Here is a 23003-nt window from a genome sequence, read left to right on the forward strand (position 1 = left end):
CGCCAAGACATCATGGCTAGCGTGCAGCCGGGCCATTCCCATCGCGACCTGCACGACGATGAATCGTTCCTGGATGATGATCTGATTGAGGCTGATGATGGTGAGTACTATCCTCTAATCTTTTGTTTCTCCAATCACTCACTCGCCCTGGCTGGACTTGTCTTACTAACAACCTGTGTGTCCCTTCAGCTATCGAGGCCGACGACCCCCTACACGAAACCTCCGACACAGCCCCTCTCCGAGGCAACATTGAATCTGACTCCGGCTCACGAGGTGGCCGGGCATCCGGCTATGGGAACTACTTGACCTCCTCCATTCCGGGCGAAGACCGCCGCGCGACCAGAATACCATCGACGAGAGCGTTTGGGCCACGCTGTCGCGCGACCTGGTCGCCGTCTGGGAAAAGATGCGCCAGGTGCTTTGGCCCAAGTACCTGCTCGGAGGAATGATGCAGCGAGGTGGTGGTGGTATTAATGATGCTGCTGAGAGAGGCGAGGTCTCTGGATTTGGTCGTAACCTGCGCGGGCTCGTGGGACGCTGGCCGGATGCCGACGTGGTCCTCCAGGGTGGTATGAGTGAAGGCTTGCGCGACTGGGACTTGTGGTACGTAATCAAAACGATCCCCTCCTCCATCAACTACTGGGCTAGTGGACTAACAATTCTTGCTTGTAGGGGCCCGTTGATCTTCTGCTTGGTTCTGAGCTTGTTCCTGTCCGTCGCAAAGGGAGACCAGTCGTCGCTGGTGTTCTCGGGAGTCTTCTGTATTGTCTGGATTGGAGAAGCGGCCGTTACTCTCCAGATTAAACTTCTGGGGGGCAAGATGTGAGTATGGGCCTGTTTGTCTTGTCTGGGGTTCATTGCAATTGACTAACACTGCGACTCACTCTCCAGCTCCTTCTTCCAGTCAGTCTGCATCATCGGATACACGCTCTTCCCTCTGGTTATTGCGGCTCTCCTTAGCGCCATTGGTCTCCCTACAGTCGCCAGAATACCCGTTTACCTTGTCCTCGTGGCATGGTCCTTGGCTGCGGGAGTCAGCATCTTGGGTGGTTCGGGAGTTCTCCGGAACCGCGTGGGCATTGCGGTCTACCCGCTCTTTGTTTTCTATATTGCGATTGGATGTCTTTGTTTCGTCAGCTAGATTGCAAGTGGTGTCTTGCTTTCTTATGGGTCAAGGATATTCCTTGGCCAGTCATGTTGGGCTTCAGACTCGCGTGGACCGCCTGAAGAAACCCCCGTATGAACCTGCAGCGCACATGTATACATACCTTATGTCTAAGTAGCAACCTTTCACAGCCGAAATCTGAACGTGTTTCTTTGAACTCCGCAACGACCTTGGACTTAGATGAGAAGCCACGGCAGATGCAATAGCGTCTACTCAAATTCACTAACAAGATGATACCAAGGTATCGAGCAGTCATCTTTTTATTCGTACCTAGAACAAAGCACGACCTGCTTCGCCAGCCATTGGGAGCTCAAGTCACCCATCAGTCTACAACTCTGTACATCAGACACCTCAATTGGTCTTGAGTACTACAACGTTCATTGGCGACCGCTCCGATAGGCCGATAAGCAATGCTTCGGGCTTATTAGGCTAATATACCGTTGAGTATATAAGAATAGAAATATGCCATGACAGGCCACTCAATTTAGGCACCAACATGAAATTGAAAGTGCTGCAGCTTTCCACCGAATCCCGAGGGCTGTTGGGAGGTTTCTCTATATGTAGTAGCCAAAATCCGCAATGATAGCGGCTCACAATGCAGTAGTAGAAAGACCAAACCTTTTCGCACGTGTGTACAAAGCGCAGTGAATAAACCTTTGGGAATTCACTCTTCGCATAGCCAATCTTGGACTGCCAGTCCTCGACGCAAGCAGCCAATCAGTGCCGACGGACAACTTTGAAGCCGCAATTCACTGCGGGGCGGAGCGGTGTCCACGACAACAACGACCCTTATATTCGCACTTCCTCTTCTTCTTGTCCAACCTCTTCCTCTTCTCTCCCAACCCCAACAACCACCTCGTCTCTGATTCGGCTGCGCTGAATCACCTATTTACCGAGTTCATCTGACCGTTCCAGTCTCTCGTCTCACACCTCCCCTCTAAGTGGGTATCTGGCATACCCACCTCTTCCGACAAGTTCGTCCTCGAGCCACGAGGACTGTGCCATGGCGTCCTCGGACGAGCCGGTGGCTGCGGCGGGAAGTAAGTTCCTCCTATTCCAGGGGCACACTGCTCAAGAGTCCTTGCGGTGGCGGAAACTCCGGTGTCGCATGCAAACCCCGGAGCAATGAGCACAGCAGCTTGGCCGAGTCGGCAGGTCGGGTCGCTCAGCTGGGCGACCGCTTCCTGTCACCGGGGTTTTATCTATACCTCCCCCAGCTTCCATCCGCAATTCAATTCTATTCATCCTCATCCTGCCTTCTGTTTCTGCGGTTCTTGGCTTTTCGTTCATGAGCTGACTGTCATTCTTCTTGTCGCAGTGAGCGGCGGAGCTCACTCCCCGCCCTCGGACAACGATGGGGGTGAGCGACCCGTTCGAAAACAGCTCAAAGAAACCTCAATCGATTCGACGCCCGCCGGAGATCAGACCATGAACGGGCGAAAGCGCTCCTTCGAAGAGTCGCGCGATGACCACGGTGACCCCAACGAGAACGGCGACCACAGTCGGAAGCGATCGCGGGAATGCACACCGGAGGAGGCCAAGAAGACCGAGTCGGTCAAGGACAAGGATGGAATTTCCGGTTCCCTATCACAAAATGTGAGTGCAACTGAACCCCAGGAACCCGAAGTGGCCACCCCCTGGATACTGCCCAGAAGAATTCCGACTCGGAGTCGACCCTTCCAGAAAATTTATTGGATCTCGAGGACTATGAGTATTATGAGGCGCTGGAGTCCCTAGCACGTGCTGTGGCTGCAAAGTCCCGTGAGTTGGAGAAGTCCAAAGAGTCCGAGAAGTCCAAGGATCAGAACGTGAAATCGGACCCTGGATCCGCTGTTAGTCTGAAGGGCATCAGCACCGAGGGACCAGGCATTTCCAGCAACAAACACAATCACGATGAAGATGAAGATGACACCAACACCCATTCCCAGGACCTCTCTGTACCGTCGGACTTTGACCAGGCCAGCAATGCAGCCAATGGCTCTGCGGCTCAGAATGTGAGTGATCCTGAATCTGTGTCTGAATCCGAAACCTCTGGACTGGCGACCTCCCCGGAGACCGCCGAACATCTGGATAAATCCTCATTACCCTCCTCAGAAGCGGGTGCCTCCATCACACCTAGAAAAAAGAATAGGAGAAAGAAACTCCTCAACCCCTTTGAGGACGAAGAAAACCTCATTTTCAAGATAGAGGCAATATTCACCCCTTCTGGTTCCGAGGAAGAGTATTCCGCTTCTGAGGATGGTCAAGATGTGAATTCCGACACAGGAGATCTTCCCAGCCCCAAGGACCAGAGTGCCGAGGAGCCGGATAGTGACAATAAGAAGAATGATTATACCAACACCCAATCACAGGACACCGAACAATCTTCGATTGAACCCTCTTCCGCCCCTCCTCCCAAACAGTCTGACGCCATGGACGATGAATCAGCCAAGGTCCCCAAGAAGAAGCGAAGCCGGGAGCAACTCGAAGATGAGAGCTCGAAAAAGTCGGAGGCTTTGGGCGAAGCGGCCCAAGAGCCTATTCAAACTGAGCCCTCTGATGAAACTTCCGCAGCCAAGGGTGAACCGGAGAAGAAGAGACATCGTGACAACTCACAGGAGCCTGATACGAAGACTGACAATGTTCGTTTACTCATCTATCCATGACTTTATCTTTTATTGTCTTCTAACCACTTCTCTAGGGATTTGCCACAAGTGCATTTGGCAAGGCGGCCGCTGCCTCTCCTTTTGCTGCATTTGCAAAGCCAGCAGCCTCTACTGAAGAATCCACACAGAAGACCACACAACCCTCGGCATTTGCATCGTCTAGCTTGTCTGCTTTTGCCGGTTCCGAAACCTCTCCATTCAGTGCCCTTGGATCATCGACTTCCTCTGTCTTCAAGCCAGCCGGTGCTGGATCGTCAGGCTTCGCATCTGCCTCTGGAACATCTGGATTCGGTGCTCTTGGAAGTGGATTCGCGGGAGTTGGTGGTGGTTTTGGTGCTGCTGGGAAAGCTGGCGGCTTGAGCAGCTTTGCGTCTTCTAATGCCCCAGCCACTCTCGGCGAGTCCAAGCCCAAGGCCATCGGCGCTGAAGAATCCGATGAAGAGGGCAGCGACAACGACGAAGAGGAGACGAGCACGTTCGAGGCAGAGAAGACCGATGAACGTTTCTACGAGCAGACAAGTAAGTGACCTGGGCTCTTGCCTCCGCCTGATTGCTGTACTAACTTGCCATAGTCGAAACCGGCGAGGAACAAGAGTCTACCATTTTCACCTGCAAAGCTAAGCTTTTCCATTTCTCGAACAAAGAGTGGAAGGAGCGTGGGATCGGTACCTTCAAGGTCAACGTCCGTGAGAACGCTAGTGGCAAGACTACTGGTCGCATGATCATGCGTGCCGATGGTGCTTTGCGAGTGATGCTGAACAGCCCGATTTTCAAGGGCATGAACTACGGTGATGCCCACAACAATGCCCCAGAAAGCAAGCAGATTCTGTTGGCCAGTATGGAGGATGGGAAGACTGTTCCTTTATTGCTACGAGTCAGTCATGACGCTCTTGTCTTCCCATGAATTCTGCAGAATGGACGTGCTAACTTTGTCCCCTAGACTGGCAATGAAGCTTACGCGAAAGAGCTCTACGAGGTCATTGGAGATCTATTGGAGAAGGCTTGAAGTCGAGGATACAGAAGACGATGTGGGCTAAAGAACCGGGAAGAGTACAAGAGGTCGAGTACATCTGGAGATCTGGAGTTTTGTGGTCACGTTCTGCGAAGCCATGTTTGATTATTAGCGATCATGAATTCACATGTTCAAGTACTTATCAGGGTTTTGGCGCAGGAACTGCAAGTAGAAGATCGTACTCTCGTCTGGTACGTATGCTGTATTCCATCCCGAGGTTCCCAATTGGATCTGCATCCTGCTTTCATCCGATTGTCGCTGCGATGGTTGCTTATACGGCGGAGTCCCTTCCCCGGTTACCCCGGATCCCCTTCATCTCCAACGTGCATTCCGAAATTCGCATTTACAGTTTGCGTATTTGTGAGTGGACTGACAGTGTTGACTGTTGCATTTGGCCCAGCCACTTTAAAAATTCACTATACGCCTTGTTTATCGTAACTGAAAATATGCCAGACGACTGAAATAGTACATTGAGCAACGTCCCTAGCCTAGGCTTGAGATCAATTCTTAATGGCAACCACAAAGAGTCGCGGATAGCGCAGCAAGACTCTTCCGTCAACCGACGAAGGATAGGCTTCTTTCAAGCGCTTCAGATAGTCACCCAGGAACCCAGTCTTCTCCTGCGGCTGCAAGGGATCCAAATAAGGCCGCAACCCTGTCCCCTTGACCCATTCGATGATGGCTTCGTGATTTTCAAGGGAGTGATAGTAGCTCGTATGAAAGATATTGACCTCTGAACAAAGAGGCTTGAGCTGATCGTAGATGTCCTGTGGCGACTGGAAGGTCTCACGCCCAACAGTCTCCAGAGTTGTCGCCCAGGGGCCGGACTGTGCAGTCTCACGCATCAGAGCATGGGACGGCTCGTCGAGATTATCGGGGACTTGGAGGGCAAACGCGCCGCCAGACGGCTGCGTTCCCATCAATCGCTTGATGACTTCAATCCGCCGTTCCTTTCCGAGCCACTGGAAGACGGCGTTGGAGTAGAACAGATCAACGGGTGATGATGGCGAGTAGGTATTCAAATCTTCCACAGTAAACTCGAGGTGTGGAAGGGTCGATCTTGCCTTCTGGATCATGTCTGGGGACGAGTCGATCCCCTTCAGCTCAGCGTTGGGATAGCGCGACTCTAGGACGGCGGTTGAATTCCCCGGGCCACAGCCCAGGTCTACCACGCGTTTGGGGGCCTGAAGGGGAACTCGCGATAGAAGATCGCGTGCTGGCTGGGTGCGCTCATCCTTGAACTTGAGATACTGCGTTGCGCTCCAGTCGTGGAGGTGCTTCGCTTCGGTGGACATTGCTCTAGGGGCGATGGAGCATGCGGGGAAAGCTCTTTGCGAGAGGAACAATCTTCTGGCCGAGGATTGAATAGTGCAGGACATCTTGAGAGGAAGTAGCCTCTTATCTCATGGTCTGATGGAAGAGGAGTCGAGGATATGTCGAATATATAGGGCCGCTTGAGGGGTGATGTGGGTGAGAAGGCTGAGCGCGCTCGTGGGGGTCGCAAGGGCCGAACTGAGTCGTTCAGCAGGACGCCTAAGTCGGCATTTCTTTGGATTGATTCATCCACTTGGAAATCCTCACAACTGGCCAATCCGACAAGCTATACTCAATTGAATGCTTCTCCAATGGACATGAGCGATCGGCGCAAAACCGCCGATGATCGGGAGTGGCGGGCATAAGCAAGGCGTTAACGGTTTACACCATCGGAGGTAGTTACTTAACAGAATGACGACGCAGAACCAATTCCAATTTGAATGGAACAATGACATGCCCACTCCGTTGTATTGTTGAATTGTTCTCAGTTTCTCTTCATCTATCTCAGTCTCATCTAGGGAGGAGTAGATCAGGTCAAGTGGTGCATAGATTTGTCCTTTTCGCTCTCTAGCAAATATGCGCTCGTAGTAATTAATCTAGCAAGTTTGATATGACTGGATTCCCTTCGATTAGTGATAAATCCATTTCCACTCGCTTTGGACTACAGATCTCGATCACCTACCAGTTTGGGTTATATTATGCACGTGACCTCGCGTTTTCCTGCTTCGCCGAGTCGCTTGGTTCCTCGCTGTAGACATTCGCCGCGCAAAAGACCGCGATGGAGCGTCAAAATGACAGAATCCTCATTGGAAAAAGCACAGAATCCACTGAAACGAAAAAATATCCCTGATGAAGACTCTCGGTCCCTTGACCCGGCCGCGACCCTATCCTCGAACGCGCCGCCTCCAGACGTCGCTGTCGAATCTGCAGGAGCCCGTTCCTCACATGATACGCCTCATGACCAGGAGCCAGAGACATCACAGCCCAAGAAGAACAAGGCGAATGGAAGGAAGAAATCGACTGCTTCAACTCCGCATCCCAAAGCCGCAAAAAGAGGACCCCATCCGCGCCATGGCCCGACGCCTTCAAGCGCCTGTCGCAGACCCACCGTGCTTTGAATCTCGTGTACACTTTTTGTTGCACGCGCAAACATTTCGCTACTACATTTGACAATATCAAGCAAGCTGTGCAGGCCCAGCTTGGGAAGGGACAAGATCTCACTGTCGAGGATGTCGCGAGAGTGAAGGTGCTAGTCCCGCGGGCGGTGCGATTTGAATACGTGGACGAAGCGCGCTTGGAGGTGATGACAGCCGGAGAAAAGGACTTGACAGACCATGGTCGGAATCGACGTGGTCTGTGGACAGAGGAGGATCTTCGAATGCCCAGCTCAGAGGATGGCGGAGACCATTCGGGATTACGACGAGATGTCCTTCTATTCGAATTTGTCGACGGTGATCTCAAGCGGGAGGTGCCGCATCCGAAAACTGGCGAGCCATCTAAACCGGTGCGACGGATGAAGGATGAAGACCTGAAAATGCCGGTCTACAGTCAGAAGCAAATGCTGGGTCTGATCGAGAAGCGCAACAATAAATTCACAGATGCCATTCATGCCTTCCTCATACAGTGTGAAGACCAAGGTACCGACCCAGTCGAGATTTTGGAACAAGAGAAAGACACATTCCTACCGACGCCACCTGGAAATGGAGTGACCAGCCCGGCGGTAGCAAAGGCCCCGGCCACGATTCCCAAAGAGCGCAAGTCAATCGCTGAGATAATTGCGGAAATTCGGGAGATGGAGTGGTATCATGCCCAGATTGTCCCGGAGGGTCATCGAGTGTTTGATGCTCAGACTCCTGTCTACGGTGACCTGACGTTCCAGCTGTCGCAGGACCTGGTAAATGCCTTGTACAATACCAAAAGCATCACCCAGCTCTATTCTCACCAGGCCGAAGCGATCAATCACTTATACGAGGGACATAATGTGATCGTGTCTACTTCGACAAGCTCGGGCAAGTCCCTCATCTACCAGATCCCCATGCTCCATGAGCTGGAAAAAGAACCTGATAGCAGGGGCATGTACATATTCCCGACCAAAGCGTTGGCACAAGACCAACGGCGAAGTATGATGGATCTCCTTCAGTATATGAACGGACTCCAGCATACGATGGTGGAAACCTTTGACGGAGACACACCATTTGCGAGCCGAAACCTCATTCGTGACGAGGCGCGGATCATCTTCACGAATCCTGACATGCTACACATAACTATCTTACCACAAGAAAATGCCTGGCGTACTTACCTGAAAAATCTGAAGTTCGTGGTTGTTGATGAACTTCATGTCTATAACGGATTGTTCGGATCTCACGTTGCCTTGGTCATGAGACGACTCCGGCGAATCTGTGCTGCGGTGGGAAACCGACACGTCAAGTTTATCTCATGCTCTGCTACTGTTGCAAACCCCGAGGAACACATGAAATCTATCTTCGGCGTGCAAGACGTCAGGTTGATTGATTTTGACGGGTCTCCGTCGGGCCGCAAAGAGTTCATTTGCTGGAATACCCCATTCAAGGACCCAGCCGACCCAACCTCAGGACGCGGTGATAGCGTTGCTGAGACTGCGCGTCTGTTTTGCCAATTGGTTCTTCGAGGAGTGAGAGTGATTGCTTTCTGCCGGATCAGAAAGCTCTGTGAGATTCTCCTACAAGCAGTTCGGAACGAATTCCAAGCACTTGAGAGGCCAGAGATCGGCAAGATGGTTATGGGTTACCGTGGCGGATACAGCCCTCAAGACCGACGACGAATCGAGAAAGAAATGTTCGAAGGCAAACTAATGGGAATTGTTGCAACAAATGCCCTGGAACTGGGCGTTGATATTGGATCTCTCGATGCAGTGATCACCCTAGGCTTTCCCTACTCGATATCCAATTTGCGTCAGCAAAGTGGCCGAGCCGGACGGCGCAACAAAGACTCGCTGTCTGTGCTTGTCGGAGACCGGTATCCCACCGACCAGCACTACATGCAGAACCCAGACGAGATCTTCACGCGGCCGAATTGTGAGCTGCAGATTGACCTAGCCAATGAGCTTATTCTGGAAGGCCACGTCCAGTGCGCGGCATTCGAGATGCCTATCCGCCCAGACGAAGACAGCATCTACTTTGGCGAGCAAATCTTCGCGCTTACGGCAACACGCCTGGTCAAGGATAGCATGGGGTTCTATCACTGCCACGAGCGGTTCCGACCACAGCCGTCCCGTTGCATCTCAATCCGCGATACCGAGGACCAGCACTTTGCAGTCATCGACACGACGAACAACCGCAACGTCGTCCTCGAAGAAGTCGAAGCATCGCGCGCATTCTTCACCATATACGAGGGTGGCATCTTCCTTCACCAGGGCCAGACGTATCTCGTACAAGAACTCAACCCAGAACGCCACTTTGCGCGCGTCGTCCGCGTCCACGTCGACTGGAGCACGATGCAGCGCGATTTCACAGACATCGACCCGATCGAAACGGAAACCATGCGGTCCGTCGGCTCCGACCCGAACGCTTCCCGCGCCTTCTTCGGCTCCGTCCAGATCCACGCCGTCGTATACGGCTTCTTCAAGATCGACAAGCGTGGCCGCGTGCTCGACGCCGTCGCCGTCGATAACCCGCCCATCGACCTCCTGACCAAGGGCATGTGGCTCGACGTGCCCAGCCGCGCCATCGAGATCCTGCAATCGCACCGGCTCAACATCGCCGCTGCCATCCACGCCGCCGAGCACGCCGTCCTCTCCTCCTTCCATCCTTCGTCATCTCCTCCCCCGGCGACGTCCGAACCGAGTGCAAGGTCGCCAAGAAGGAACTCGGCCGGCCCCTCCGCCGCGCCACCGATTCCCTGTCCGACGCGGATCTCCAGAAGATCCTGCAGCCGCCGTCGCGCCAGCGCCCCGCTCGTCTGACCTTCTACGACGCCAAGGGCGGCTCCTGCGGCTCCGGCATCGCGGCCAAGGCATTCGAGTTCGTCGGCCTGCTGCTCTGCCGCGCGGTGGCGCGCATCGAGGCTTGCGCGTGTCTCTCGCCGCAGGGATGCGTGGAGTGTGTGTGCGACGAGCGGTGCAAGGAGATGAACGTCGTCATGAGCAAGGCCGGCGCCGGCGTCATCCTGCGGTGTCTGCTTGCGTGGGACGTGGACGTGGACGGCCTGCCGTGGGGCGAGGATGTCGAAGGAGAGGGTTTCGGCGTTGGCGGTGCGGGTGAGCTAGCTGGCGGCCTGGAGACGGTCGTCAGGGCCGAGGAAGTCCCGTGGAAAGCGGGGTGTAGTCCAGATGGGGAGCAGAGTCGGCCGATAGAGGGGGACTTGTAGTTTTGTACGTACATGGCACCGTGAACAGCCGGGCTGGTCAACGGCTCCAGGAACTTGATACCGTTGGTACCCTTGTACTCTGCACTCGCTGGCCTTGCGTATCTTTCCGTGGCCTGGTGGTCTCTATATGCATCCATGATGACGCTCTAGCTAAATGTCGAGATGAAAGCGCATATAATGACACCACGGAATCTACCTAGATAATGAAATGAAAAGAGCCAGAAGAAACTGATATTCAATAGTTTCTGTCCATGTTCAACGGCGTAGCCGTAGATGTCTGTGCAACTGCGTAGCAACTGGGTATAGGTCTAAGAAATTTACACATCAAGTCGTGGCTGAAAGAAGGTCATAGAAATCCAGGGAAGGAATCAAAGGTAGAAAAAAGATTGGGATATTGAGGGGATTGGCGGGTGTATATCGGTGGGTGGATAGGGAGACGGTGGGAGATGGAGCGATCAACACGGGGACGATCAGGAGTGCGTGATAGAAACCGGTAGGGAATGAAGACCGAGGACACAAGGCAGTCTCCCAGGTGCGCCGGTGATGCTGCGCTTAGTTATATTCTTCTTGATTCGACAGTTTGACGTCGTCCGGTCGCAGCGGTGAGTGGATGACCATAGACATGGATAGAGGTGGGTGTAGCTTGAGTAGTAAAAATAGTTACTCATAGCCGCACGGATGAAGCGAAGGATGACCTGTCAACTTGCGTAGACTGACTCCCCTAGGTAGGGCACAGTGATGTTGGATTGTGGCGTAAGCTTGAACTGCCGCCAACTGTGTGCATATCAGGCAAGATTGTTGGACCAGGCTCGCGGATTATGACGCGGCCAGGCGTCAATGCCTAAGACGGACAGGTCATCCACGACTGGAAGTATGCAATCGGGTCAGGCCACGGTCACCCGAGCAGAAATAGCGAGGTTGTATATCTTATGATCCTTCACTGGAAACTGTTGTGGCTGCTTGAAGGGCTTTGCTCGTCTTCGGGGTCGTCGAGGTTCAGTTTCCAGAACATCCCTTTCATGTCGCGCACATTCTCACGGAAATCGTCGCGGGGCTGGTTCGTGCGTTCTTCGGTCATCGCGCGAATCTCGCGGAGGAGATCTGAGTAGCCTTCATCGTTCGGAAGCCACCAATGCACGACTTCGGGGATTTTCCAGATGGCGGCGAGAGCGGTGCGGAATCGGGGATTGATGATATATCTGAGATGGAGAAAGAGGTTAGCATTTTCTCTTTCCTAGCTAATATCCAAGAGATATCAGGTTTGCTGCGGTACGGCTCACCCATTCTGTTCCATCATGGCAATCTTGCGCCTCGACCACATGCAGTATTTGTCATTCTTGGGCAAGAACATGCTGGTGATACCAATGCAATTTTTGAACCCAACATAAAACCCAGTTCCCCTGTCCGGCCAGCGTTCAATGGTTTCGACAAGCTGACACTGTTGGTAGGCGAGCTTGCCCAGGTCTTCCAGCATCGGTTGCTTCAACACGAGCATCGTTTGATACTTGTGCATGGTCTCGGTGGATAGAAGATCGATCCAGATGAAATTAGCATCCCACATTTCACCCTGGTGTATCCGGCCAGGTACGTAAGGGTCCACGACGTCGTCTTCTGTCAAGGGTTGCTTGTTCGGATAAGAGCGCACGATGTATTCAGAGTCATCGAAGGTGCGCATGATGTCCTTTGCGCGCTCGAGCGTCTGGCCTAGCTGCTCATTTCGGGTGACAAACTCATCAAGTGGGATCAAGCCCTGCGATAATTTTGCGTAGAGTGAGGCCATATCCAGACCAAAGCGACGATTGATGGATGCTACCAATGAAAATTGCTTGCACGCGTCATCCGGGTAAAGGGCTGCCTGCTCCAAGTCGTATTGTTCCTTGACCATGTACCAGTCTCGGCTGAGGACCGCCTCGGTACCTGCCAAAATGCCGGCCACCACGTCAAATCGTGCGTACCAGAGGAAAATGTGGGTATGTAAATCGACTAGGTTGGATGATTCAGGGGTAAGCAATTCCCGCATCAACGCGTGTGCTGCTTGATGGTGGTCGATCAGGTTGACCCAATCTCCGATGTATTCCTGTAGGGAAAGACGGTCAGAGCGTGCCCAAAATCGATCAGAGAGTCGCGAAAAGGCGAATGGAATAGAACGATACCTCGAAGGTGGTCAGAACGAGGACTGTGCATAACGTTGCCTCGCTATGCTCTTCTCCCGAACCGAGGGATTTCCGTAAAAGAGTCAACGCTTTATTATAGTATTTGAGGAAAGTATACAGCTTCCCACCAGGGGTCTGCAAGGTGTGAAGATACGCCGCAAAGCCCACGAGCGCGTAGAGTAATGGCTCATACTGCAAGGCAAGTTCAATGATGCTGTGTTGGATGAAGCGAGCGCTGTTACGCCTCAAGAAGAAATGCTCATGAGAAATGAATTCCTGATGAAAATTGAGGTAAAAGCGTACATCCTCTGGCAGGCGAGCCGAGTTGAGCAATTCTACGGTCGAATGCCCGATACTGGCCGACCGCACACTCACTGACTCGAAGCGCGACGACTCGGTCGAGGGTGAGCTGCTTGGCTCCAGGTTGAAAGAGCCGGACTCCGAGACGGACTTCAAGCTGCGTTTCTGCAGCGACTGCCCGCTCTGCGTCCTGTACAGGTCGGGGCGGGAGCTACCCGTGCCACTCGTGGGCGATGGTCGCGATCCCAGCCCGCTGGCGCTGTCGAACTCTTCCTCATCGATGATCGGCTCAAGCGGGCTGCGGTCTCCGGTCTCGACCTTGCCGGAGGAGTCACTCCCTTGCGACGGCGGATACGCACCACGCGATTTGACCGAGGCCCGGGCGCCCGCCTTGGATGAGGTCGCATTGGGGGGCGGATAGACGCAATCGCGGCCACCTTTCCGGCAGCGCTCGCAGACGGGGCGGGATTCATCGCATTTGATGCGGCGAGAGCGACAGGTGAAGCAACCGCTGCGGGTGCGCTTGTGTTTCTTCTGATCCGGGATGGGTTGGAGGAGAGTCGGCTGCTTGGGCGGGTAGGGCGGAGCGGGTATGGGGATGGCCGGCGCGACGGAGGGATCATGCCAAAACGCCACGCTTTCGGGATACTGTGTAGGACCGAAGAGAGAGTAGGCGGACACGCCCGAGTCCTGCTGCATTGAATCGAGGAAGCCCGTCAGGGCGGCCTGGGACTGCTGATACGACTGCTCCATGGCGGATTTCTTTGAGGGCTGGGAGGCGATAGTTCGTTCACCTCCGCGCGAATGTCCCCCGCATGTGAATTAGCATGAAGCTTCGCGGCCTTGCATGATCACCGGCGTCGCTCAGAAGAAGAACACAGCGAGTCCAAGAAAGCCAGTAGGAGCCAGCATGGAGGGCCGAGGAAGGGAGAAGTATTCCGGAAGGTCGAGGTGTAAGTGGGGTGAGATTGACCCGGACTATTGGAACCAGGATGTGCGGAGATTAAAAAAAAAAATAGCACGCTCGTTGCCTTTTTGCTTTCTTGATCTGTCCGGATCCTCCTCTCGCCCGCCATTCTCCGCAATCCCGATCGCCATATCGAATGCCTCTCTGAGGACAACGAGACTTTTGTTCTGGGACTCACGCCCTCCTTTGATGGGCTGATCTCGGATGGCCTCCGGTGGCGCTGAAAGGCGGAGCCGCTGAAATTCCTGGGAATTCTTACTGGGACTGCATCTCAACTCCAGGGAGGGGGAACAACTGGGATCGAGAGAGAACCACTTGGGCCAGACGGAGCAGATGAGAGCAAATGAGAGAGCCCAACAGTCGCCGCGCGGAAAATTATCCACCAGGTGGCATCACAGATCCTGGGAAGGTCGCACTCCTACTAAGCAATGGCCCCCTTCCCATCCCCACTCGCCTTGGGGATCGCTTTATTTTTATCGTGCATCGTGCATCGTGCATCGACGCGGGGCTCGTGTCCTAGCCCAAGAGTCAAGGACGAGCATTGATCGTCCCCAAGCCTCTGGTTTCGGTGAACTCCCTCGGAAGATCGCCTCCAGTCAAGCGTGATATCACCGTCGATGACTCGCTCCCTCTAGGGCTCACGTTCAGTAGTAGTTCAAGTGCCGGCTTGTCAGGGCTTCGAGAGAAGATTATTCCCAGCGCTACGGCGCACAGCTCACATTTTGAATCATTCTTGGTGCTGCATTCCATAGTAGAAGACAGACTACCCTACCCTGTGCAGGCTGTCGATGGATCTGTTCCATGTCATTACACCATGACCAGCGCAGCGCATCCTAGCATCCCACAAGGCTCTGGATTGCATGACTCTTCCAGAATATAATAATTAGATGCCACTGGCAAGTATCTGATTGTCTCCTCTCTTGGCCGTGATTCCTTGGATACCGGTGGGACCGTCTCCTTGAGATGGAGAGCCAAACATGGGGCTCTGAACTGATTTTCCTCGGCGATAACTGCCTTTGGATAGCTTCGGAAGAATGTCACCCGAGACAGGAAGGTCAACTTCTGGGTCTGCATGGGTCATCATTTGGTAGGGACTATCATAGTCCCGACAGTTGTCGATACGGGGCCAGGGACCTCGTGAGCTACCTGCGAACACGTACCTAAGTCAGAGTCGTAGTCACCATAACCCTCATCACCACTCCTTCCAAGGCGGCAATTTGGATTGGCCGGCGACAGCTCGAGGGGAAAGAAAAAGGCCGAAAACGTTCCGTTCATGGCGGTGGAGCCGGAAAGGTGCCGCCATGATTCATGATTGGAACAGCGTGGACCCAATGCAGGTCAAGAACACGGGGGATGGCGTGGTCTAGCGCGGGATGAGTCGCGGGAGTCCGATGGAAAGAAACGGAGAGACCTCGGAAGAGACCTCACCTATCACCTCACAGGAGGAAGGAGGCAAGACGAAAGGGAAGGGGCGAGGAGGAGCTGGAGGAAGGCGCGTGCAGACGCAGCTGAAAGGCGCATGTCTGCTGTTTCGTGACTGCTCTTCTCGTCTGCCGTCTGCCTTCGGCCCTTCCTACATTCCCCGTCATCCTCCACCGCCACCTCCCGCGAGAGAACATTTGGGAACATTTCTGCGGTGGAAAAGACACCGGATTCGCCCCCGTGCAGAGCAAATCGGCATTGTGCCTGATCGACGAGGGTTTGACAGAACGCAAAGGTGGGCCAGCAGATCGAAAAGACGCTAGAAGGGAGGGGAATGTGGGATCGACCACGACGCAGCGCCATTCGCCATGTGGATGGAAGTGCAAGGTGAGCCGGCTGGGCACCAGCGATTTAGTGCCGCCATTCGCCCATTCATCCATCCATCGAGGGCAAAGCACCAGAAGGACCAGGAGTGCATTAGGGGCTAGCACCGATGTTGCTTAGCTCGACGCCCTGATAGTGGAATTGGCGGGGGTTCCACTAGTCGTGCTGCGTCCATGCGTCGTCCATCTGCCAGGCGCGCGCTGGTTCGGTGCTATTCGGTGCTGCTGCTGCTCCAGCACGGCGCTCTCCTGGGCTCCTGGGTAACATCGCCGCTCTGATCTTCCCTCTCCCCCATGGTTGCCGTGGACGAAGAACGTGATCTCCCCTACCCAGCTATGCCGAGACGGGTGACGGTTGAGCGAGGGGAGCCTCATGAATCATTGTCCATGAGCGAAACGGCCGCAGTACAGACCAGCTTCATGGGCTGGGGCAAAGTGCGTGGTCCCAAACTCGTATCATCTCGGGCAGTTTTGCAACGCTGGAGTCTTCTCAGTTCTACTGCCCCCGGACGTGATTCTCTCCCGTGAAACAACGGCAAGGAAGAATTTCTGATTTGCCGACGGGGCCGATCAACGTGTCCGACGGGTCGATCTATCGGCTCCTTCATGTCAGAAACCCATTGGGTGTTTCGAACCACTGCACTTTCCAACGGTCTATACCACTCCACTTTTTACACTTTGCACTTTCTCTCGGAGCGTTGACAAGGTCAGCGATTAATAATTGTGAGGGGAATGCCCCCATCGAGTTTCAGACGTTCATCCTGTCCACATGAAAACCACGATTGTAGTATTTGATGCGACCAGATTGAGAGGGAGGCCAATCTCGTATTGCACTCGAGTGATCCAAATCCGAGATGAAGATGGAGCAGAGCGAGGGAAGCACCGAGCCCGAATTAATTGGTGCAGAGCATGCGAGGGAGGATTTATCACTAGGCTGAATGCAACGTTGGAAGAGGACCGTGGCATCAAATGACTGCAATATCAACCAGCAGTGACACTATCCTGCCTAGGTAGCTTGCACACCGAACATCAACGGCGTGGGATGATCTAGGAAAGGCTCGTGTTCCTGTCCCTGCTCTCCCCACCATGGAAAACGGGAAATTGCGGCCGCTAGACTGACCGTTGTAGCGACAGATTCTCTCATTTACGTACTTTGATACTTCGATAGGACCGGGCGTTCTCAACCAGACGCAGGCCTAGAAGATGTCGTCTACCATATGTTCAGAAACCACCAAAGCGCACAGACATTGGGAAGCTCGTATATGTCGATAAAAGATAACAGCAACGCAAGGCCACGGGTAATATTAACGAGCCCGAGTGAACTAAATATCCGAGTCCGGACCCGATACCAATCTCTCTAAACTAACTTCACACTCACTTCGGTGAACACGTTATTCCAGGGCCCATATAGCCAAGAAACGAAACCCTGACCGCGCTCTCGAGGAAATATCATACTCCGAAGGCGTGCAAGAGATCGGCCGATCCCAGGAGCCATCGGATACGACTGTCTTCAATTGAGTTGACGCCGGCGGGTTTAGCCTGCGGCCCCCAGCGCCCATGCCAACAAGTGCTGCCCACATCGTGCACCGGGATTGCCTGGCCACACGCTGGGCCATCAGTTAGGTCGAGAACAAAGGATATGCACAGCGTAGCCGGTACAAAGGACAACGTACCCGCACAGCGGAGATACGCATATATACGCTGCTCTGTATTCCGTACTTCCGTCGAGGCTCAGGTTCAAGTGGGCCAGGGCAAAGGGAGGATCTGTCCCGTTCCCGTTGGCGCCGGCAGTGCAGAGAGAGGGCCTGATAGCTGATAGCTGTTCATCCCTGGGGTTGCACTGCAGCATTGAGGGTCCTGAGTGTCGCGTGGCCCCGGATGATTTGCCTCTGGGCTGAGAGTCTACGTATGCAACGATGGACTTTCCTTAGAGCAGCGCTAGGGCGATCATGCACTGCATGAAGCATGTGATAGAAGCTCGACCGGTAAGGTGGATGCACATTCACATCCCTGCCAGACTCGCTGCGATCCTCGTTTTTTACTTTGACTAAGGAACTTGCTGGGGCCGATGCATGACGATGGACGAGGCCCTCGTATTCCCGGCGGCGCCGTTAGCCGTCTGGATGATCCTTGGACTTAGGAGCTCCTTCGTCCCCTGCTTGTCGGGATTGGGATTGGCGTGTAGTGTTGCGCTGGGCCCGGTCTGATCCGAAATGCAGGTGGCCTCGCTGTGATGCCGTCATCTGTTCTCCATGGGCCCTAGCTCTGGACCTTGCCCAAGAGGGCCTGGTTTGATTGCGGATTGACATCGTGCATATTGTGGATTGATAGTCGCGTTTTGCTTCATCTCGCCATTTTCACCAGAACCGGAACGAGAAAGTTTCCCCTGTCGACATAACGACATAACCCATTTACTACTCTTGGCTGGGACCACGGCCCTCCACGGCAATCTTGATCTCGCCAAGTGGTGCGTCCCAGTGGCACGCGAGGCTTGGTATAGAGATGCGGGAAATGCGCAGACTTGGGCGACTCTCTCGGTCTTTCGTTTTTTCCAAGATTCATACGTGGTATTTATATATGGTCGTAAAATCGTCAACAGTCTGGCAAGTCGGAGTCTCCGTCATCCATTTCCAGTCGGAACGGGCGGACGTGAGGCTTCAGGCGCTTTTTCGCGCCGCCAGCTCCTTGAGCACCAGATCCACACCCTCAATGACGATGCCCCATTCCGTCTCGTGAACACGCTTCTCAAAGACCTCGATGTCCTCGTCCAGTCCCTTCCGGAACGGAATTTCCCGCACCAGGATGGGCTTCCCCATATCGACCTCTGAGATCACGTCATGAATCATGACGCCGGTCTTGTCAATCTTGCCCTCCATCCACGCGGCATGAGCTCGCTCAATCGCATTCTGCACAGCACCACAGTCAGCACACGCAACTTTCCCCTGAACTAATCCAACAAGCAGGAAACCCCCGGTGCCGGACAAGACAAGGACAGGACAGGACGGAACAGTTTGGACTCACCACGCCATTGAACGCCCCCGGCAGCGCCGGGTGCAAGTTGATAATGCGCACCTTGGCCCTCTCCAGCGGCTCCAGGAACCGCGGCGACAGCACATGCATGAATCCCAAACAAATCACCAGCTCCGGCGAGTCGGCCAGGATCAGCCGCGCCAGCTCGGCGTCGTATTCCTCGCGCGCGGCCTGCACACCCTCCGGCGTGGCTGGGTGCTGCTTCTTGTACTTGACCAGGTTGTGGTACTGCGTCGGGATGTTGGCTTTGCGGGCGCGCTCGAGACCGAAGGCATCTTTGCGGTTAGAGAGGACTCGCACGAGCGTGGTGTTTAGCTGCCCGGCTGCGACTTTGTCGATGACCGCTTGGAGGTTCGAGCCGTTGCCGGAGATGAGGACGGTAGCGCGGATTGGGATGGACATTGTGGCGTAGACGGTGCTGTGTCTAATTTCTCATCAGGTGGGCTGTTTCGTCTTCTCTTTTTTTCTTGTAGAGAATAGACGCCGGTAGAGTGGGCTGGGAGGTCTCGGGCTGACGCGGCGCAATTGCTAGGACTCTTGTAGGTGGGTTGTGAGATTTTGTCTACCGCGTGCATCAATTGGTCTCGCACACAGTGCAGACCGGGAAAGTCATACCTGTACAAGCTAGAGAACTGACATCAGTCGACGGAGCAGAGCTTCCACGAAGTTTTCCGGCACGTGATCGTCCGCGGGGCCGGCGGGGCAGACGCAATTTGGAGTTGGAGTATACAGAAGAACACTACTGATAGTCAACGTTGGATTACATTGGGATTTCCCTTCTCATTCGGGGTCCTCGAAGTTGGAATGATGCTGGAATTTACAGAGTAGACTGGCGAATCAAGGACTATCACTTTACAACCATTTAACCTCTCGCAGGTAGAACCACAAGGCATATGATCCGTGTCCAAGCAGACTCGACAAGAACCCAACAGAAGAATACAAAGAAATGAAGTGGAGAGATAAAACCAAGAGTATGTGTCGTCGTCCGAGAACTCACGCCGCCTCCAGAGCTCCAGGGCGAAGGGGATGATAAATGCAGACATGAAAAAGCGCCGGAAACTGACACAACAGAGACAGAATGCCAAAGGGATATCCATGAAATAAAAGTCGTTAAGGCTCTAAGCAGACGCTGGAATGCTAACGTTCAATGAGGAAGGGGAACCAAGACCCACGGGCCTCGAATGGGCTATTGGCAATGCGAAATGAAGCATACCAATACACTGTGGATAAGATCGATCAGATCGCCATGCCTTCAGGGGCAGAGGAGGGGGCAGGATCGGACGCTGAACCATCTGTGTTGGATGTTTCACGCACGCCCTGGCCTCTGCACAAGGGACAAGAATTCCGCCCAGTGGTTAACCACTAGAATTTCTGGTTAGTCTCACTTTTCGAATGTTAAGGTGAAGTGGGGAGAACGAACCTGATCAATGCAATCTTTGTGGAAGACATGCTTGCATTTAGCGAGCTCTCGAACTTCCTCAGCCACTTCGTAATCGCTCAGGCAAATTCGACAGCGATCGCCGTCCTGGATCTGGATGGCAACTTCGCCATTTACAGCTTCTGCAACCAAAGAGCCGCCGTACTCAACAAGCCTAAACAGGCCACCTGCAGAGTTGACGTCGGCCTGAGAGGCAACAGGAGGCTTGGCAGGTCCTAGCAAAGATGAGAGCAAGATCATGTCCTCGTATGTAGGATTCTACGTAAAAAGTTAGAGTAATTCCCGCAGAGCCGGAAGAATTGGGGTGGGGGTGGACATACATCAGTGAACAGACTTGGAGTCGTGAGAGCCGGGTGATTCTCCGACAAGTTGGTCCCAACGACATAGATCAGCCAACTTCGACCTCCATTTGGAGGGGGTTGGTCAGGTTCAACTACGCCATTACGGCGGACGGACCCCGAGCCCAGGGCTCGATGACGAGCGAATTCAGAGTCGCTTCGTCGACGCTGCCGAGCGGACATGGGTGGCCAGGGCGTTTCTAACACAGGTTCCACCGTTGGTTGCATAGTCCGATCTTCGTGTAGCTGTGGCAAGGCAGCCGGTGACATGGCCGAGGCAGACGATGGTCTGCGACTCGGAGTGGAGTTTTCAGAAGTCACAGCCGACATACCTTGTTCCGCAGGGGTAGAAGGCGGGGGGCGGGGGCCCGGGGGCTTTCGGAAAGGGCAGAAGGGGGAAGGTTGGGTATGTGGTACGTGGACCTGCATCAGAGAGTCTGCGAGAGGGATTCAGGCCTGGTTGGCGTAAAGTCTCAGGGATCCCATAGGCGGGGAGCCCGGGAGAACCCGTCGGGCGAGGGATGGGAAGTCTTGTACGGCCCTGGATAGGATCCCCGGCTGCCTCTGACGGTCGGGGAATGGCGTTTGATGGGAGGAATGGTAGTCCGAGAAGAGCATCAAGGCCTGGGCCTCCAGGGGCCGGAGGCCCTTGTTCTCCATTGCCTCCATTGCCAGCCGGCACTGACCGGACTCCAACTACGACCAAGGTGACTGTCCGCCCCTCAGCTCCCTCTGGAGGCTCATCAACCGACATTCCATCGGATTGAGCGCCCTGATTCTCAGAGCTACTCATGCTTCGCCCCAATGGATTGCCACCAGCAGGTGAGTCCGAATTAGCAAACCGGAAGACACGCAAGAAGTTGACCGGGGGCGACGGTCCTTCATTTTCAGGAATGCTAGGTCCTTCACCTGCTGTCGGTGGTTGGGCTTGGGCCGATGTAGCACTCTGCAGACTCTGAATGAAGTTTTCCAAGGAACCCTCCAATCCGTCATTTCCCAGCGCCTGAATATTCGGTAGAGCAGGGCCCGTGGTCCCTGAAAGCTGAGCTGCTATCGCGGCTGCCGCTAGCTGGAGCACACGAGAAAGAGGGGTCTGCTCTTCTCGTCGCAATGCCCGTGAAGAGCGCGCTCTCATGAGGCCCGGAAGTCGACGCATCAAGTGTGGGTTAGGCTGATTCGAAGATAGAGGTCCGTCATTATGCACGCTTGGCTCCACAGAATCGAGCTCATGTAAGGGTTCATCGAAGTCCAGGCGGGTGTCCATGGCACTCGGAAGACCATCGCTCAGCGATGGCCTCGGGGATGAGTGCGGTGGAATTTCATGCGGAGAAACATTAGACTGTGGCTGGCCGAACATATGAGAAATTGGCGTCGATAGCGAATGACGCATGCGGTGCAGACGAGCACTTCGACGCCAGGAGGCCCGGTTCGTCTCAGTTATTCGCTCACTGGAATTATCGAGGAAGGTTGGGTTCGTTGTCGTTTCGGGTATCGGCGATGAGTCCGTACGCGGTGGAATGAAATATGGCCCCCGAGCGGAGCGCCGACGGGTAACTCCCCTTGATCCGAGTGCACTAAAAGGGCTGAAACGGCCAGTACTATGGGCGGTCTCCGACCGTGGCGGTGTCCTTGACACCAGGCCATGTCTATGCGCATGCCCTTCTGCCGGAGTCTCCTCCTGACTGTTGAGAAGACCGCGGATGACTGAATTGGGGAGAATTCTAGAACCCAGCCTTGACATGGTGGACTGCCTTCTGGCCGCCATGCGAGCAATAGCTGCTGAGCGGTAATCTCGCTCTGCTGATTCCTGGTCGGTACCTTCTTCTTCTTCGATGCTGCGCATGGGGTGCGATAACCCCCCGGAGGGTCGTGTGGGTTGGTGCCATGTCTCCAGGGGCTCATGCGATTGATCAGACGATGAGCCGGGGCCACTTTGTAAGTGTGTTTCCACTCCGGACGAGGTGCCAGCCTCTGCGTTTTGCTCAAATGCCTGCCTGTTGTTCATGTCTTCATTCCTTGTACCAGTATCGCGCGATATCGAGGATGGTGGTGGATAGTCCGTGTAACTAGCGTCGGGGGAATGTCGCGCTGTCGAGGAAGACTGGCCCATAGTAGCAAGTTATGGAAATGGAAACAGGAAAGAAGGGTGTTAGAAACCGTCCACTGCCATAGGATATTACGACGAGCTGACAGCGACCGTGTTAGCACCTGAGCTTTGTCCGATGGATGAGAATGATTGAAGGAGCGAACCTGATGGCGGCTTCTGAGCAATATCAGTCTAGTATTCCAAGTCGTTCTTATCGGCAAATTCACAATGACGCAGACCCCAGTTGATGTGCGAAGCGATACCGGAGCTTAGAGGTTGTGAGTGACTGTCGAGACAAAGGGACGGAATTCGGCAAGGCATCAATAGAAATTCTGTAACGAGGCACCAGATGTTTGAGACAATGCCCACCATCCAATACGAAGCACACAGATCCGTGTTCTCGAAC

General features: G+C 54.2%; 8 protein-coding genes and 1 pseudogene across 9 annotated transcripts; 4 read left to right on the top strand and 5 right to left on the bottom strand.

Annotated features, from left to right (window-relative positions):
• The first annotated feature begins 1 nt into the window (after position 1).
• On the top strand, positions 2-1141 carry N7498_001595 (annotated as a pseudogene). The gene is made up of 4 exons: positions 2-104; positions 274-603; positions 673-822; positions 892-1141. Coding segments are annotated over exons 1-4 (833 nt in total).
• Positions 1142-2168: 1027 nt separating this feature from the next.
• N7498_001596 (Ran-binding domain-containing protein) lies at positions 2169-4816 on the top strand (the record flags this gene model as incomplete). Its single annotated transcript, XM_058448658.1, has 6 exons — positions 2169-2205; positions 2226-2761; positions 3598-3786; positions 3846-4329; positions 4383-4684; positions 4751-4816. The coding sequence occupies 6 exons, from the start codon at positions 2169-2171 to the stop codon at positions 4814-4816; spliced, it is 1614 nt and encodes a 537-aa protein (XP_058311002.1).
• Positions 4817-5322: 506 nt separating this feature from the next.
• N7498_001597 (Trans-aconitate 2-methyltransferase) lies at positions 5323-6117 on the bottom strand (the record flags this gene model as incomplete). The annotated part of the gene is made up of 1 exon (XM_058448659.1): positions 5323-6117. One exon carries the CDS (start codon positions 6115-6117, stop codon positions 5323-5325), a length of 795 nt encoding a protein of 264 aa, XP_058311003.1.
• An 810-nt stretch (positions 6118-6927) lies between these two features.
• N7498_001598 (DEAD/DEAH box helicase) lies at positions 6928-10480 on the top strand (the record flags this gene model as incomplete). The annotated part of the gene is made up of 3 exons (XM_058448660.1): positions 6928-7245; positions 7317-9902; positions 9965-10480. 3 exons carry the CDS (start codon positions 6928-6930, stop codon positions 10478-10480), a joined length of 3420 nt encoding a protein of 1139 aa, XP_058311004.1.
• A 937-nt stretch (positions 10481-11417) lies between these two features.
• On the bottom strand, positions 11418-13686 carry N7498_001599 (Zn(II)2Cys6 transcription factor; the record flags this gene model as incomplete). The annotated part of the gene is made up of 3 exons (XM_058448661.1): positions 11418-11679; positions 11761-12557; positions 12634-13686. The coding sequence occupies 3 exons, from the start codon at positions 13684-13686 to the stop codon at positions 11418-11420; spliced, it is 2112 nt and encodes a 703-aa protein (XP_058311005.1).
• A 1097-nt stretch (positions 13687-14783) lies between these two features.
• N7498_001600 (uncharacterized protein) lies at positions 14784-15175 on the bottom strand (the record flags this gene model as incomplete). The annotated part of the gene is given in 2 exon segments (XM_058448662.1): positions 14784-15046; positions 15061-15175. The coding sequence occupies 2 exon segments, from the start codon at positions 15173-15175 to the stop codon at positions 14784-14786; spliced, it is 378 nt and encodes a 125-aa protein (XP_058311006.1).
• An 824-nt stretch (positions 15176-15999) lies between these two features.
• Positions 16000-16233, top strand: N7498_001601 (uncharacterized protein; the record flags this gene model as incomplete). Its single annotated transcript, XM_058448663.1, has 1 exon — positions 16000-16233. The coding sequence occupies one exon, from the start codon at positions 16000-16002 to the stop codon at positions 16231-16233; it is 234 nt and encodes a 77-aa protein (XP_058311007.1).
• A 2129-nt stretch (positions 16234-18362) lies between these two features.
• Positions 18363-19137, bottom strand: N7498_001602 (uncharacterized protein; the record flags this gene model as incomplete). The annotated part of the gene is made up of 2 exons (XM_058448664.1): positions 18363-18611; positions 18727-19137. The coding sequence occupies 2 exons, from the start codon at positions 19135-19137 to the stop codon at positions 18363-18365; spliced, it is 660 nt and encodes a 219-aa protein (XP_058311008.1).
• An 834-nt stretch (positions 19138-19971) lies between these two features.
• N7498_001603 (RING-H2 finger protein) lies at positions 19972-22621 on the bottom strand (the record flags this gene model as incomplete). Its single annotated transcript, XM_058448665.1, has 4 exons — positions 19972-20097; positions 20156-20431; positions 20494-20800; positions 20844-22621. 4 exons carry the CDS (start codon positions 22619-22621, stop codon positions 19972-19974), a joined length of 2487 nt encoding a protein of 828 aa, XP_058311009.1.
• Between the last annotated feature and the right edge of the window lie 382 nt (positions 22622-23003).

This window comes from Penicillium cinerascens (assembly GCF_028974065.1).
Source record: "Penicillium cinerascens strain IBT 15544 chromosome Unknown contig_1_segment0_segment0, whole genome shotgun sequence".
NCBI classification, from domain to species: Eukaryota; Fungi; Ascomycota; class Eurotiomycetes; order Eurotiales; family Aspergillaceae; genus Penicillium; species Penicillium cinerascens.